General features: G+C 35.1%; 1 protein-coding gene across 1 annotated transcript; it reads left to right on the plus strand.

Moving 5' to 3' along the window:
- Window positions 1–13,568: 13,568 nt before the first annotated feature.
- LOC112165832 (pathogenesis-related genes transcriptional activator PTI5) lies at window positions 13,569–14,562 on the plus strand. Its single transcript, XM_024302515.2, has one exon. It carries the CDS (start codon window positions 13,779–13,781, stop codon window positions 14,289–14,291), a length of 513 nt encoding a protein of 170 aa, XP_024158283.1. The 5' UTR covers window positions 13,569–13,778; the 3' UTR covers window positions 14,292–14,562.

Genomic DNA, 14,562 nt, shown 5'->3' on the forward strand with positions numbered 1-14,562 from the left:
ACATTAACACGTCTTATTTGTCATTAGCTGTATAAAGATAATTTTTGGTTTTCTAACTTTCTTTCTGCCTTTTAACTTGGATACTCCATCTTTAACACTGGCTACATGTACATATGACCACTGCGAGGAAGAGAACTCATGGATTTAGAGATTACTAAATCATAACTCAGACCCATTTATCAGTAATGTACTTAAAATTATAAATTTGTGGTTTAGATTAATCAGAGAGTACTAGTACTCTTTATCAGTTTCAAGAAATTCTACACTACGAAACAACTCACTGAATCAATGACTAGTTGATCGATAAGCCTAGCATGAAACTCACCACAAAATGCAATTGTAATTGAGATATATATATATATATATGTGTGTGTGTGTGTGTTTGTGTGTGACCCTTTTTTCGATCGCATTTCGGCATCTCGACCATTCAGTTTTTAGGTCCTAATGTGTATATCACTTCTACAAATTTTCAGCCAAATTAATGATCGTTAAGATATCGAATTAGATTAAATCAATGGACAACAAAATCTGTCCAACCTAAATCGTTCATGTTTATAATTGTAAATCACAGTTACGGATGTCCTAAAGATTATCAATTTGACTGAAAATTTGCAGAGGTGAAATACTCATATCTGCTTAAAAATTGAACAGTTAAAATGTGAACATGTGATCGAAAAGTGTATCTAATGAGCGATATCTTAAAATGACCAAAAAAATGAGATCCCTCGCTAAAAGGGCCATGTATGTATGTATGTGTATGTATATTTATGTATATATATGTATGTGTGTGTATTATGTGTGTATATATATGTATATGTATTTGTATATGTATATGTGTACGTGTACGTGTACGTTTGTGAAAATGCTTCATAACTGGTGGTGATCATATGCACGTAATTCACGAGATAAGTTTATCTCGAACAATATTATCACTAATTTATTGAAGTGTGGCATGCATGTTTGCAATGTCAAACTTACGGTCATAGACCAATTCTTAATTATCTATAATTTCCTTGAATAGGTACGTGCTTGTTGACCCATTTTTCAACGCAATTAATCTTAATTAATCTTCTCTTTCGTAATAGTTAAGTGCTTGTTGACCGTAACTTAGGAACCAATGGATAATTGCCTCTGGATCTAGTTTTTGGCTCAGGTGTTGAAAATGTAGAGGGTAGAAGAAATAATACACAGTACTACTTTATTTCAGTTTGAAATTCCTAGAGAAATCGATCATGAGGATGAGAGCCTATTAGCCCTAGCGGGATCACACGCTTGGGTCTACACGATCGATTAAATGCATTGTGATCGTCTGTTTGTTTCTTTCTCCATACTTCATGCACAAAGGCAAAAAGAGAAATGTTATTTCTTCACGGATAAACTTAATCGATCCAAACTCGTTGCACCGAATTGGATTGAGCTTTTTATTTCTTGACGAGAATACATACATCCCACATGGGAAAAATGGGACATTGCATATGGATTTATAAGGGTTTGAGCCACTCATCCATTGCCAATTGGTTTTTAATGTGAACCCTATATTACTTTATCATGGTATCAGAGCGGGTTATCCCAAGTGAGCATGCCTCACAGCCATACGGGCTCCACGTCACCCAAAATTATCCACGTGTATGGCTTGAAAATTCTCCTCACGTGCGGGGGCGTGTTAAAAATATATACATCCCACATGGGAAAAATAGAACATTGCCTATGGATTTAGAAAGGTTTTGACCACTTCATCCATTGCCAATTGGTTTTGAATGTGAACCCGATAATTTCTATTTCTGTCTGTTCAAAAACTCTGAAAATCAAGAAGGCAGTTATGTTGCATTAATGCATAATGAGGAATTTTTGTTTTTAGTGTGATGCACTCCCTAGAGGTTGAGGAATAATTTTCGTAACTGTGAAAGTCTGCTCTTGATATTTTTACAATGAAGTTGGGTGCTTAATATTCACTTGTTCACCTCATTATAGGCTATCACATTATAGAACACGATCATTTTAGAAAAGGTCTCCAACTCTCCACCAAACAAGCCAAGGAAAAGTTTATTACTATATTAATAGTCTTGAAACAGAATTCAAAATTTCACCCAAGTTATTAAAAAGTTAAAAGCAATTTTTCTAGTTGTTGAACAATTTCTAACCAAAAACCGTATTTTTAGTTTTAAAATATCAATAAAGTGAGAATTTGAATTTGGAGATCTCATTTATCATTGAGAATAATAATATTACACTATTGGATCAATTAATTTTTGAAAGATGTTTATTGGAAATATATATAAAATTATTATTTTTGAGCTTCTTTCATAATATAATGCATGTGAAAGAGATGTGAAAAGAATATATATACACAGAGATTGGTGAAGTTAACCGCTATAGATAGGATAGATGGGAGTATTTGGTGTTCTAAAACAGACATATACATAATACACTTACATGCAGCAAAGTTTCACATGGGATTTGAGGGGAGATGATGAAAGCAGCAGATCTATGCGTTATTGTGTGTGGACTATGATATGCATGGTAGAGTCTCCAACTTCCGATGTAGAGATTTGACCTAAGAAAAAGAATTTGCTATGCAGAGAAGGGGTGTAAAGGTTTGGTCTAAGTGATGTCGGTTCGATTCCGACATGCAAAGCGAGCTCATGACTCCCAACTCATCAAGATCAAAACATAGTGGATTATTCAAATCCCTCCTTTTCCAATAATCTCCACCCGGACCCCAATTAACCTATCTATATATATCTGCAGCTAGCTCTAGCTGAAACTCGATCTCTTCGATCTCATTGCTTTCTACTTCTCGTAGAATTTGTGGCCTGGAATTGTATTAGTTAATAAAGAACGTGCGAGTGTAACCTAACTAGCTATCATTTTGTGATCATCTCCATGTTTTTGTTTTCTCTTTTCATGAGTCTCAAATTCACACTGCACGAGAGATAGATTCTCATACCTTACATATAACTGCTATGTAACAACTCCCCCTTTTCATCACCAATGAGCCGTTGACATTTAACATCTCTTAGAATGCATGCTAGCTAGTGTGAAAGTTTAGACATTAATTTTAGATTTTTCAAGAATCAAATTGCTTCAATCTTTCTTTCTCTTGCCAATACATATGTAGGTATGTAGGTAAACATGATACTAATGTTTCTAATTTTGTATAGAAATGAAGTCAAGTATTTTTAATTTAAATGCTCTACATTAAATAATGAAATATGGACGCTACTATGAGATAATAGTTGGAGTGGTGAATTGTGAAACAATTTGTTGTGTGATAAAAAATAAAATGTCACTCACCTTCAAATTTATTATTTAGAATTGAGGCTAAATAAGATCAATTTAAGTGTATTAATCTTAACTTTTGAGATTTAATTTGGTAATAAGTGATAATGAAGTTCTCAACCAGCAAATGGTCGTGAGAAAATTGTTCTATCGTTATTATGTTCAAACTGATCAAGCCGAAGCATTTACAAAGTAATATCTAGGTACATATATACATTTTCAACAAAAACCTCTTTGACCACAATTAAGGGCAAGAGTGTTCAAATATTTGAAGGCCATCATCTAAACCAAGCTTTGGTGCAAGAATGTGTTCAAATCTTGTACGTACCTAAATAAGAAACACATACGATGCCTATTCTGTACCTAACAATACGTACAAATCAACCCACTAGCTCAATCCATACCAAATGCTCCATGACGTATTTATTTCATCGCTCTGATCATCACACAATTATCGATCGGAAAGGGACCACGGCCTATGTGATCGTGTGTGACGACTGCATATGAGAGTTTGGGAGCAGACAGACAGAAAATTCTGCAGAAACTTCGAAAGAGAAGCCATCACATATTTATAGCAACTGAAGTCGACCCACAGGTACTACCACTTAAAGAAGAGAATCGATCACTTTGGCTTGCTTGCTTAGGTTTAATTTGATCAGTCTGATGCAAACGTGCGTCTCTGCATTTTTTGTAGCGAATCCTTAGTATACCATACCCCCATTCCTCTCATTAAGTCTTCGATCTGCTGCAAGGTACGTCTTTAATTGGTATTAATTGAATCTTTTGCTAGTTCGGTGTCTTTTTCCTTTTTCAATCACATTGCTTCTTCTCTCTTCCCACCAATTTGTCTGCACCAAAGTTTGATACAATAATAACTCGAACCTATGTCCATTACATGGAATTAGTATCGCTACAAGTTCCATAGGGTTTGATCATATATAACACATAGAGTCGTGTACCTGGCCTAAACCACATTAACTAGTATGTTGCCTCAAAATCATAATGCGTAATCCTAATTAGGGCCATGTTAAAGCGGATAAAGTGAGCAGCTCCGATCCAAATAGAAACTTAATTAGTATAAAGAAATATGCACATTAAGTTTGCACTTTGCAATATTGCTCTCAATCAAGGCATGCATGAGAATTTAGTCTTCAATGGAGTAGTCGTACCACGTGGAGCTAACATGGAGCTGACAGTAACCTCGCCTCATCCCGCAAACCGTCGATCTCTTTTAGATTTGTTAAGATCTATAATATTAAACATTGATGTATGCTTATCTCCTCATTTCCTTATATTCGTATGTTGGATCCGCTCATGAGTCCGCATTAGGTAAGGGGGACATTGCAAAGGTTATCTACTCGGTATATACATAATGTGGAGCTCTTTAATTGGGCTGCCTTACTACCGGGTGATAATGTACCTTCATTTATTTGGGATTTTTGCTTGAGTGCCAGAAAGTTAAAACTGAGCTTCCAACTTGTTTTGAATATATACAAGTCCAATTTCATTCCGTCATAATGGATGCAGTGCATAGATAATTTTATTATCAATTTAGGTCCATTGGCTTTTGTCATTATATTTTCATTCCCATTTTACCCTTTGAGTTAAATATAGAAACAAATTAATTGCTTTTAAATAAAGATGGGAAATCAACCTAACCGGAAGGTATTAAAAAAAAGTTCATCAAAACATTCTTGCTAAAAGATACATAAAAGCTAAGTAAGAGATATAAATTTAAGGATTTCTTCTAGTGTAGGTATACCATAAGTAAGAGATGCGTACCTAAGTAAGAGATATACGATTACGGATTAACTTTCTTTGATTGCTATAATCGAGATATGTACCTAAGTAAGAGATATAAATTTACGGATTAGATTTCTTCTATTGTAGGTATAAATAATCGAGATATATACAAAGTAAGAGATATATGGATTAACTTTCTTCTATTGTAGGTATATCATAAGTAAGTGATACGTACCTAAGTAAGAGATATATGTTTACGATTAATGTTCTTCGATTACTGTAATTGAGATATGTACCTAAGTAAGAGATATAAATTTACGGATTAGTTTTCTTCTATTGTAGGTATATATAGTCGAGATACATATAGTGAGAAAAACTACCTATATATGAGATATACTGAAATGCTAAATTTTTGATCTCTTAATACATCTACCACAAAAATTGCATAATGTTTTGTCAACCTACAATATATATATATATATATATATATATATATATGTTCGTTTCTAGGAAAGCTACTGTGAAGAAGAAGAAGAAGAAAAGCTACCATCCATGGATGGAAGAAAAAGAAAATCGAACACCAAAAGGATCACAATCGTATAAGGCTAACAAGAAAATACATTGACCTAAGAAAACTTAATGTTAATTAAAGAAGGAGAACCACGTTCATAAAAAACATGACATTACATACAAGAGCCATAACCATAGAAGATTTGGTGTTAAAGAAGGAAAACATTATAAAAAAAAATGCTTTAGAAATATTCTTAACTTATAGAAGACATGTTTTAAATTAGAATAATTTTAGAAATAATTTACATTAAATATGGTATTCAATGTCATATCAATTCCATAATTTTATGCTGGATCAATAAGAATAATTTAAGAAAGATATACAACAAATATAATTTTAAATTATTAATCATATTGCTAATTTTCCGATTAATTCTTGACTTTCATGTGCAAAGACATTTAATGAGGGCATATTAGTCATGTAAAAAAGAAAAATTAATGAGAGTTGAGTCAGCAAGATGGAGAAGGAAATAAATCTGATGTGGCAACTGAATCATTGGACCGCAATTAACAAGAAAATTGATACGGAATACAATCAATATAGTGGACTTTAATCAAATTAACTCTAAAATTAATTATATTACTGCTGTCCCCAAGATCCCAATATATACGCGAATGATATATCGCCACCTGTGTTTTTTTACTAACAGGGACTTAACACCGTTAAGTTTTATTTTTCAGTCATTTTCTTTTTTATCAAATATTATTTTCTTCTTCAGACCAAAAAAAAAAAAAAAAATTCTTAAATCACAAAACTTATTTTGATATTTCCTCACCATCAAACCCATGACAGATTTTTCAACTATAATTTGTTTCTGTCTTAAGACCGCTAATTTTGTAGATCTCCTTCTATGGCTGCTCTGCTCCTTTGTTTCTTCTGGGTCGGTCCCTTTGTTTCTTCTGGATGATAAACTATCGCTGTAACTATATGGATCCTCTTCCCTTCAGTACTCAAGAAATATATCAGTCCTTAATTTGAGTTTTATTGGAGCCACTTCAATTTCTCCTCTGCTGATCTTCCATGGGCATCCACCAGATCTACCCGATCAATTACCATTCAAATACAAATAAGAGTCGGGGACGAAATTGGTTTAAATCCATATATGCTCACACTCTATTTCAGAAGAAAACCCAAGCCAATCAAAATCCGATCAAAGAGGATCTGGGTTTCTGGGGTGTTGAAGAGATTGCAGAGATAAACAATACTAGACAGATCGATGCGAAAGAGACATTGATGGGACTAAAGAACAAGAAAGATGCCTTACGAAGAGGAAAGCAAAGAGAGGCTTAACCTTTTTCTGCTTCTCGTTGGATATCCATGATTGAAGCTTGAAGCGTTTTCTTTAATAGTTACAGGACCTCTTGCTATTTGTTTTTTTGGTACAATTTTATTTTGTTAAAAAGCAAAACAATATAAAGTTATCTAAAAATAAATAAATTGACAGAGTTGGTTTTCAGTTAACAGAGAGACAGGTGTCATGATAATATGCATGTGACAGAATAGGGACACACAAAATGGGGACAACAGATTTCCTCTCGGGTGCTCTCATCATCATTTTAAAATACTAAATTTATAACTTATAAAACATTCATTATAAATATCAAGAGTTGAGATCATCTTATAAGTGTTGGTTCATTTACACCGTTGATGCATAGAATAATTTTCATTTAGTTAAATGTTACCAAAAAAAAAAAAAGTCTTTAATACTGGTAAAACTTCCGTGAAACATGCCATTATTCAGTGATCTCTGGCAGCAAACTTTGAAGCTGGGCAAGGATCCGAGTAAGTACAATATTTTAAGTGTGGAAGCAGCACATGATCACAATAAATGGAAGGGGTATTGATCTAATATGTGCAACATGAAATTGGGTATGTGTGTCGATCTTAGCAAAAATTGCGCCAACAGCTAACACTAAATGCTAACGTGCATGAAGTAAATACACAACATGCATAAGATTAAATGCTTTCAGTTGGTATGCACATGCACCCCCAATATATAGAATAGAAATCTGTTTCTATTTGGAAGACCAAAACATGGTTTAAAATATTTATTTGGCACAGAAAATCTGGAGGTAAAAGAGTGAGTGAGAATGAAAATGCCGTTAAATTCGAATGTTGATGTGGAAGATTTATTATTGGTGTTCGATCTATGTTTAAGTACTGGCGCCAATCCAAAATAAAAACCTTGTCAAGTGGTTTTGTTTGTAGCGATGAAATAGGTGCTCAACGCAACATGTAGAACATAGACATGTTATAACTCTAACCCTAGACGATGACCAACCGAAATTTACCGGCCAAGAACACCGGAGAATATAGGAAAATCTCTAAATTTTGATTAATAATTTGAATAATAACTTAAGATTTACAAGCCAAGAACGTAGATTATCAAACTCTAGAACTGAATTTTAAACTTTTTATTGGACTAGGCCCTCAAAGCTAGCGTAAGAGCTTGTTAATTAATGTTAATCAATTTCTTGATCTGTTTTCATCATAGTTATCCTTGTCATGAGTTTTTCGGATATAAATATAGATTAAGAAATTGAATTCTCTTCAACAATAGTATAATAGACGTACCATTTGCCTTTTATATTCTGCATCTTCTTATTAATTGAGTGCTAGATATGATCAAGCTAAGTGATCAACAAATATATATATATATATATATATATATATATTTTCTAATACTATTTTAATTCTTGAATATATATATATATATATATATTTTTTCTAATACTATTTTAATTTAATTCTTGACTTAACATCGTCTGTGTCAAATATAGGAAGATGTACTGTAAGGTAGCACATTCCATGCAACATCCTTAAACCTACTAGATATAGCTATATATCTGAAAGCGGCAGGACATTCTCACTTGATTAGCTGGGACCAATTATCATTTCTTAAGTATTTTATCAATCTGTTTTATTATAATCCGGGAATCATGATTACATCCTCCTGGGAAATTGAAAGTTAAGTACCTAGCTAGGTACTATAGGTCTAGGTTTGCATTGATCCAGTAATTAACTAGCATTATTTGATTATTTCTAAAATATGTTTTATGTTTTGGGATGCTAAACATCGAGCAACAGAGCGAGAAGCTAAATTGTACAAGCATTCCCCTTGTGTGTTTACAAAGATTCCAACGACTTACAGCATTTCAAGACATTAATTATAAAAAAATATGAAGTAATTGTACTTGGCATGATTCTTAATTTTCAGAGATCTTGACTAAATGCCTAAATTTAGCTAAAATGTGCCTACTTACTCCATTAAAATATTTGGAGATCATAATAGTAGTGGTGGCATCACCAGAGACGAAGCCGGAGGAGGAGTTTTGAATTATATATGGGTATAGTAATCAAACTTGAACGTTAGATAACGGGTGCACGACTAGTTTTACTTCTCTATGATTACGAGGGGAATACCCAGAAATTAGCAGCCAGGGTTGGTAGATTATATTTCTGTACCTTCTCCATATCAAACACCTAATTCACAACAACGGGGATCAGGCCGGTTTTCAAGGCCACAGAAGAGCTGACAATGAGTACTCAAATGTAGGAGGCAAATAACTATACCTATGTGGCTATGTGGGTTCATGGATCCCGCATTTGTGAGATATATATTGTGATCAACAATAAGTTACCAATCAGTACTATTTACTAATGATGACTTAGTTAGTAAGTTGACACATTCTGCTGGAAAATTATTGTACCCAAAAGCGTTTCTTAATTTTTATTACTTGTTAATGATTAGTATGAACTATGAATCTATAAGAAAATTATTCACAAACAAAGTCAGAAGCTTCGACTTGTGTGGAATACGATCATGCTCTCATTTTTGTTGACCATCGTTGTATTGGTTTAAGTTAAATTTAAGCCCCAAATTTGAGTACTTATGGTTTATCTTCAAATTATTGTCCCTTGTTTAAAATTCAATGGTTTTTCATATCGCATCACCGTTTGAATGTTGCCACGTGTTAAGCCGTAGTACAATAAGACACTTGGCAATATATGATAGGAGAATTCTACAAGGAGGAATGTTATCCGATCGATCGAGGATCAATATTTTTTTGTAGGTCAACGACTACGATTAAGTTGATATCAGAGGGAAGATTACAGGAAATCATATGGACACGATTGACACGAAACAGGATACACATTATCCAATTAAAATCAATTAGTTATAATGACGGTTTATTAATTAGATTTTTTCTTAAACTAGAAGTATAAAACATCCTAACCTAATTTTACCACTGCCTTCTTTAACTCGTTCTTTCACTACAACACCCTCTTCTCTTCCGTCTTCATCGTCGCCCTATATACTCGCTTCTTTGATCGCCGAGTGTTTCTCTAGAAGCACACATAGTTTCGTTTATTTTGCCACAGTAGCTTCCAGTTCCAATTTTTTTTTTTTTTGGCTTTCCTTGTTCATTAATAGTTATAACAATTGTAGCGATTTCAAACTGCTCGAAACCCTAATTGAAACCCTGCTTTGTACAAAGCCCTGAAAACCCTAATGTCGATTGGTAGCAGTAATACTGGGGAACCTAGCGGGGGTCGCCATGCCTGCGCTGCGTGTCGGCACCAGAGAAAAAGGTGCGAAGAAGACTGTGTGATGGCCCCTTACTTCACGGCGGATAAGGAAGAAGAGTTTAAAGCTGTGCACAAACTTTTCGGCGTGAGCAACATGTCAAAATTGCTTAAGCAGCTAGAGGACCAAAATCATAGGGCTCAGGCCGTACAGTCTTTCATATGGGAAGCCTATATGTGGAAGCAGGACCCCATTGCCGGCCCTCTAGGCAAGTACAAGGCTCTTGAAGAGGAGTGTGAATATCTCAGAAACCTACTGAATTCAAGCCGGCCGGAACAGGAATCCATGGGGGTTGTTTACCAAGGAAATACCAAAGGCGAAGTCGAAGGAGGAGGAGTACCCATTTATGGAAGGGGTCTGAATTATGGTTATACTGATCAAACTTTAGGGTTAGATCATGGGTGTACGACTAGTTTTACTTCTCTACTACAAGGGCAAGACACTGAAAGCAGCAAGGGTTTAGCAGATTGTGTTTCTGTGGCTTCTGCTTATCAAATGCCTATTTCCCAATCCCAAGGGAGAGGCTTTCAAGACCATAGAAGAATTGGCATGGAGTCATTCAACTTTTTTCATCAGTACCCAACAGTTCAAGGAGCTAATGTCCATAATTATAGGCCTGTACAAGTACAAGGAAGAGGGAGAGGAACTGGAGGAATAATGATAGATTGTGCAAGAACCTGCAACGGGCTTGTAGTTTATGACCCTCATACCGGGCAGGTACAACAAAGAGAAATAGGGGCAATGGGGCCCCAAGTTGGTCCTATTCTTAGTAGCCATAGGAGAGGTACGAGTCAAAGATTTTCACCTTATGACCAGCATAACCCTATTCAAGTGCCAAGACAAGCGATGAGGCAGCAAGATCAAAACCAGCAAAGTTTTCCAGCACAACATCAGTGGGATACTAATAGCCAGAGTTGCGACAATTTTCAAGGTAAAGGACATAAAATTTCATTCTTTCTCTTTGTGTTTGACACGGCATTTGGCAAGGTATTATTGTTGATATATTGTTATTGTGGTCTACTGCACAAGTACTGTGATAGAGTGATAAAAAAGACTACTAATTGAGTGTTGAAATGTGAGGAGGATGTGGCACACTTAGAATAAGATCTCATCTTCCTCTGTGTTCACCTAGGAATGTAGTTCAATAATCAAATTATTCGTACTTTGGGTTCCTTTGCAAGGATCATCCCTAAACAAAAGAAAACGTACGACATTCTCACCTAAATGTGTGTAGAATACATTCCAATGGCTATAATTAATAGATATATATATATATATATATATATATATATATAATGAGGGTAATCAAACTGTTATCTGACGGATTTTGGCAAGGACGATCAATGACAGATCAAGAAGCCAAAAACTCCCAATTTTCTTAGATAGTATGGTAAAGGGTGGATGTCTGCACTTTCCCTTTCTTTTGCAAACGAACACTATTAAATATTAATATGTGGCTGTCCTACATATACATTTGTCTTTGGTATAGCTCTTCATCGTCCACGACTCATCAAATAGGAGAAAGTCTAAGAGATATTTTTTGTTTCCTTGTATGTTATCAAGCTTTCAATTTGAATTTTTGATCGGGTATGATTAAGATCAAATAGGTGTGTGATGTGTCTTCTTTCATAATCTACAAAGTTTTTTTTTCCTTTTGTTTTACTACTTATTTATCTTTCGTGTGCTTGCAGATGCAGAGCATCTCAATGAAGTGAAGAATGAAAAGCCATGAAATATCATGGAAGTGGAAGCAATTCATCTCTGTTAGTCACATTGTCTTTGATCAAGCTGCCATGTTCATCCTCCTCATCGCTTTTGAGGATATCATGTGGTACAGCAGTGATAAAGTAGTTAATTAAGGTAATGTCTGACTTTCTAGTCATTCAAACTTTTGTATACTAGTCATTTACATACAATCAGGTCAGTTTCTGGACTCTGGATTTTGATCCCATTAATATGTTAACAAGGAATTTTCTCTTCACATCTTCTTTTGATAAGCAAACATATATAATAGTATGCAGACTCTTTCAAATGTGACACTGGTGGTCTTCCAAAGAAAGAACTCTTTATTGCCATAAAACATATATATGGTCTTCTTATTCAATTCAAAATTCAAACCACGTGAGTTATTATTAGTCTTCAGAATTCAGATAGGTCCCTCCAACGCCATTAGTTTATTGAAATTGTTGAAGGAAACTAATCATAAATTGGAGACAACTGGAATGGGAGAATAAAGCAATCGGTATTGATTCCGGAGGAGTTGATTCATAAACTCATCTCCCCCCTTCGTAATCAAATTTCTGAATATTCAGGAATTGATTCCTTATAAAGAGGTGAGACCTACATCCATTCAGATTATTTCATGTGTTAGTAAACGCAAGAATACTTTTACTCTATAATTATTCCACCCCATTCCAAATAAGTAATTGATTCTTCCATACATGACGCTGTACAAATACAAATTGTTTTTGTTTTGGCTAATGACGAAAGCAAATGCGGACTAGATTGGAAGAAACGTCTTCATATTCTCTTTCCACATCCAAGTTGCCTGTTGAATTCAAACAAATGGGCCATTGCCCATATCAAGCAGCCGAGGAGAAGTTTGCCACTGCATTTCAGTTTTTTTTGGTCTGGCACTGCATTTCAGTTTAATTGCTAAATTAACACCCATGTACTAATATAACCTCTCTTTTTTTCCTTTCTTCAGCTTAAAAGATGATCAAATGATTTCACTCCTATTTCCATGGTGACTCGAACCCAGAACCTGGATCTTAGGTACTAATATAACCTCTTGACTAACTAGCCGAAAAAGATATATAGATTCCATTCTCTAGAACTTGCCTTCAGTTTAAATGCAAGTTTAATGCGTATGATGGTAACTAAGACTCTTTCTATTTTCACGCTGACATTTGGGTTCAGTTCCTCCTCTTTCAATCGAATATGACACTGACAAATTCTACTGAAACAAATATAAATTGTCAAAAATATAATTTATAAGAGAATTTGAATAAACATTATCAGCGAGAAGTCACATCTTGCTTGCTAACACAATATTCTAAGTAAGATAAGAACATCAAAGTGCTGACGTGGTGTATAGGGAAGTAAGTTAGAATTAGGTTAATCCGAAATGAAAGTGAACTGACTTGGGTCTAGTAGTATTTCTCATCGAAAGTTCTAGTACTACACTTCCTAAGTGATAAGCTTTTGGCCCTCCCCTGCATCAAAAGAAAAAGACATTCTATTGCACAGTAAATTGAAGGAATCTTTTGATCATTTGATGCAAGCGTGAAAACTTCAAAAGTCGATAACATTGTGTCACTCTCGAAAACCGTCTCCTATATTTCAACTAGCTGGGGAGAAGGTATAATTGCAATATTAGAGGCTGTGAAGGGCAAAGTCGTTCATCACATCGCAATCATGGGTTGGAAAAATTAAACTAGTCCATCACCTCTGGTTGCTCTCAAAATACTCGTGCCAATATAAATTCTTTGACCCCAATTATTTTAGTCCAAAGTTAGATACAAGTCTAGAGTTCCATACCAAAATCCTTCCAACATCTTTCCCAATTCATATCTTGGGAGGAATAGGCAGCTAGCAATGGTTTTAGCTTCCCAACATGAGCTTCCATTAAATGAGAACGACTCACAAGACATGGTCATATGTCAAGCTCTAAACGAGGCCATGGCTCTGAATCACTCATCCGTGCCTGAAACACACCAAATCCCGAATCACCAATCGACTTCCAACGGCCTCAAACCCGTAAAGAACCTCGGAAAGAAGCACTATAGAGGCGTGAGGCGTCGTCCATGGGGTAAATACGCAGCTGAAATCCGCGACTCTGCGCGACACGGTGCACGTGTATGGCTAGGCACGTTTAACACGGCCGAAGAAGCTGCCTTGGCATATGATCAAGCTGCTTTTCGAATGAGAGGTAGTAAGGCCATACTCAACTTCCCAGCTGAATTTGTTGCTTCGTTGTCAATTGAAAGAGTTCAGCCAAGTTTATTTAGTGTACCCAGCAATACTAGTACCACTACGGAGGCACCAAAAATATCAGAGTCTGAGAGGAACACAACTACTACGGTAAAGGCACGACATATGCAGCGTTAGATCACCTAGAGAGGTCTTGATTTCAGGTTCTTTTCAATTTCGAATGTGAGGTATCAAGGATTGCAGGTGTGATATACTTTTTCTTCCTTTGACAAGCTACTTTCTCTTCTAGTCAAAGCATGTGCATAGACTAAATATAGATTAGTCTAGTTTTTCATAGTTTGTGTAGGCCAACAACAAAGGCTACAAAAATGTATTTTATTATTGTAATAAGAGGGTCAGCAAACTTTGCAATGAATTTAAGTTGGTTGATTGAATTTCCTGCTTGATA

This window comes from Rosa chinensis, chromosome 5 (genome assembly GCF_002994745.2).
Source record: "Rosa chinensis cultivar Old Blush chromosome 5, RchiOBHm-V2, whole genome shotgun sequence".
NCBI lineage: Eukaryota > Viridiplantae > Streptophyta > Magnoliopsida > Rosales > Rosaceae > Rosa > Rosa chinensis.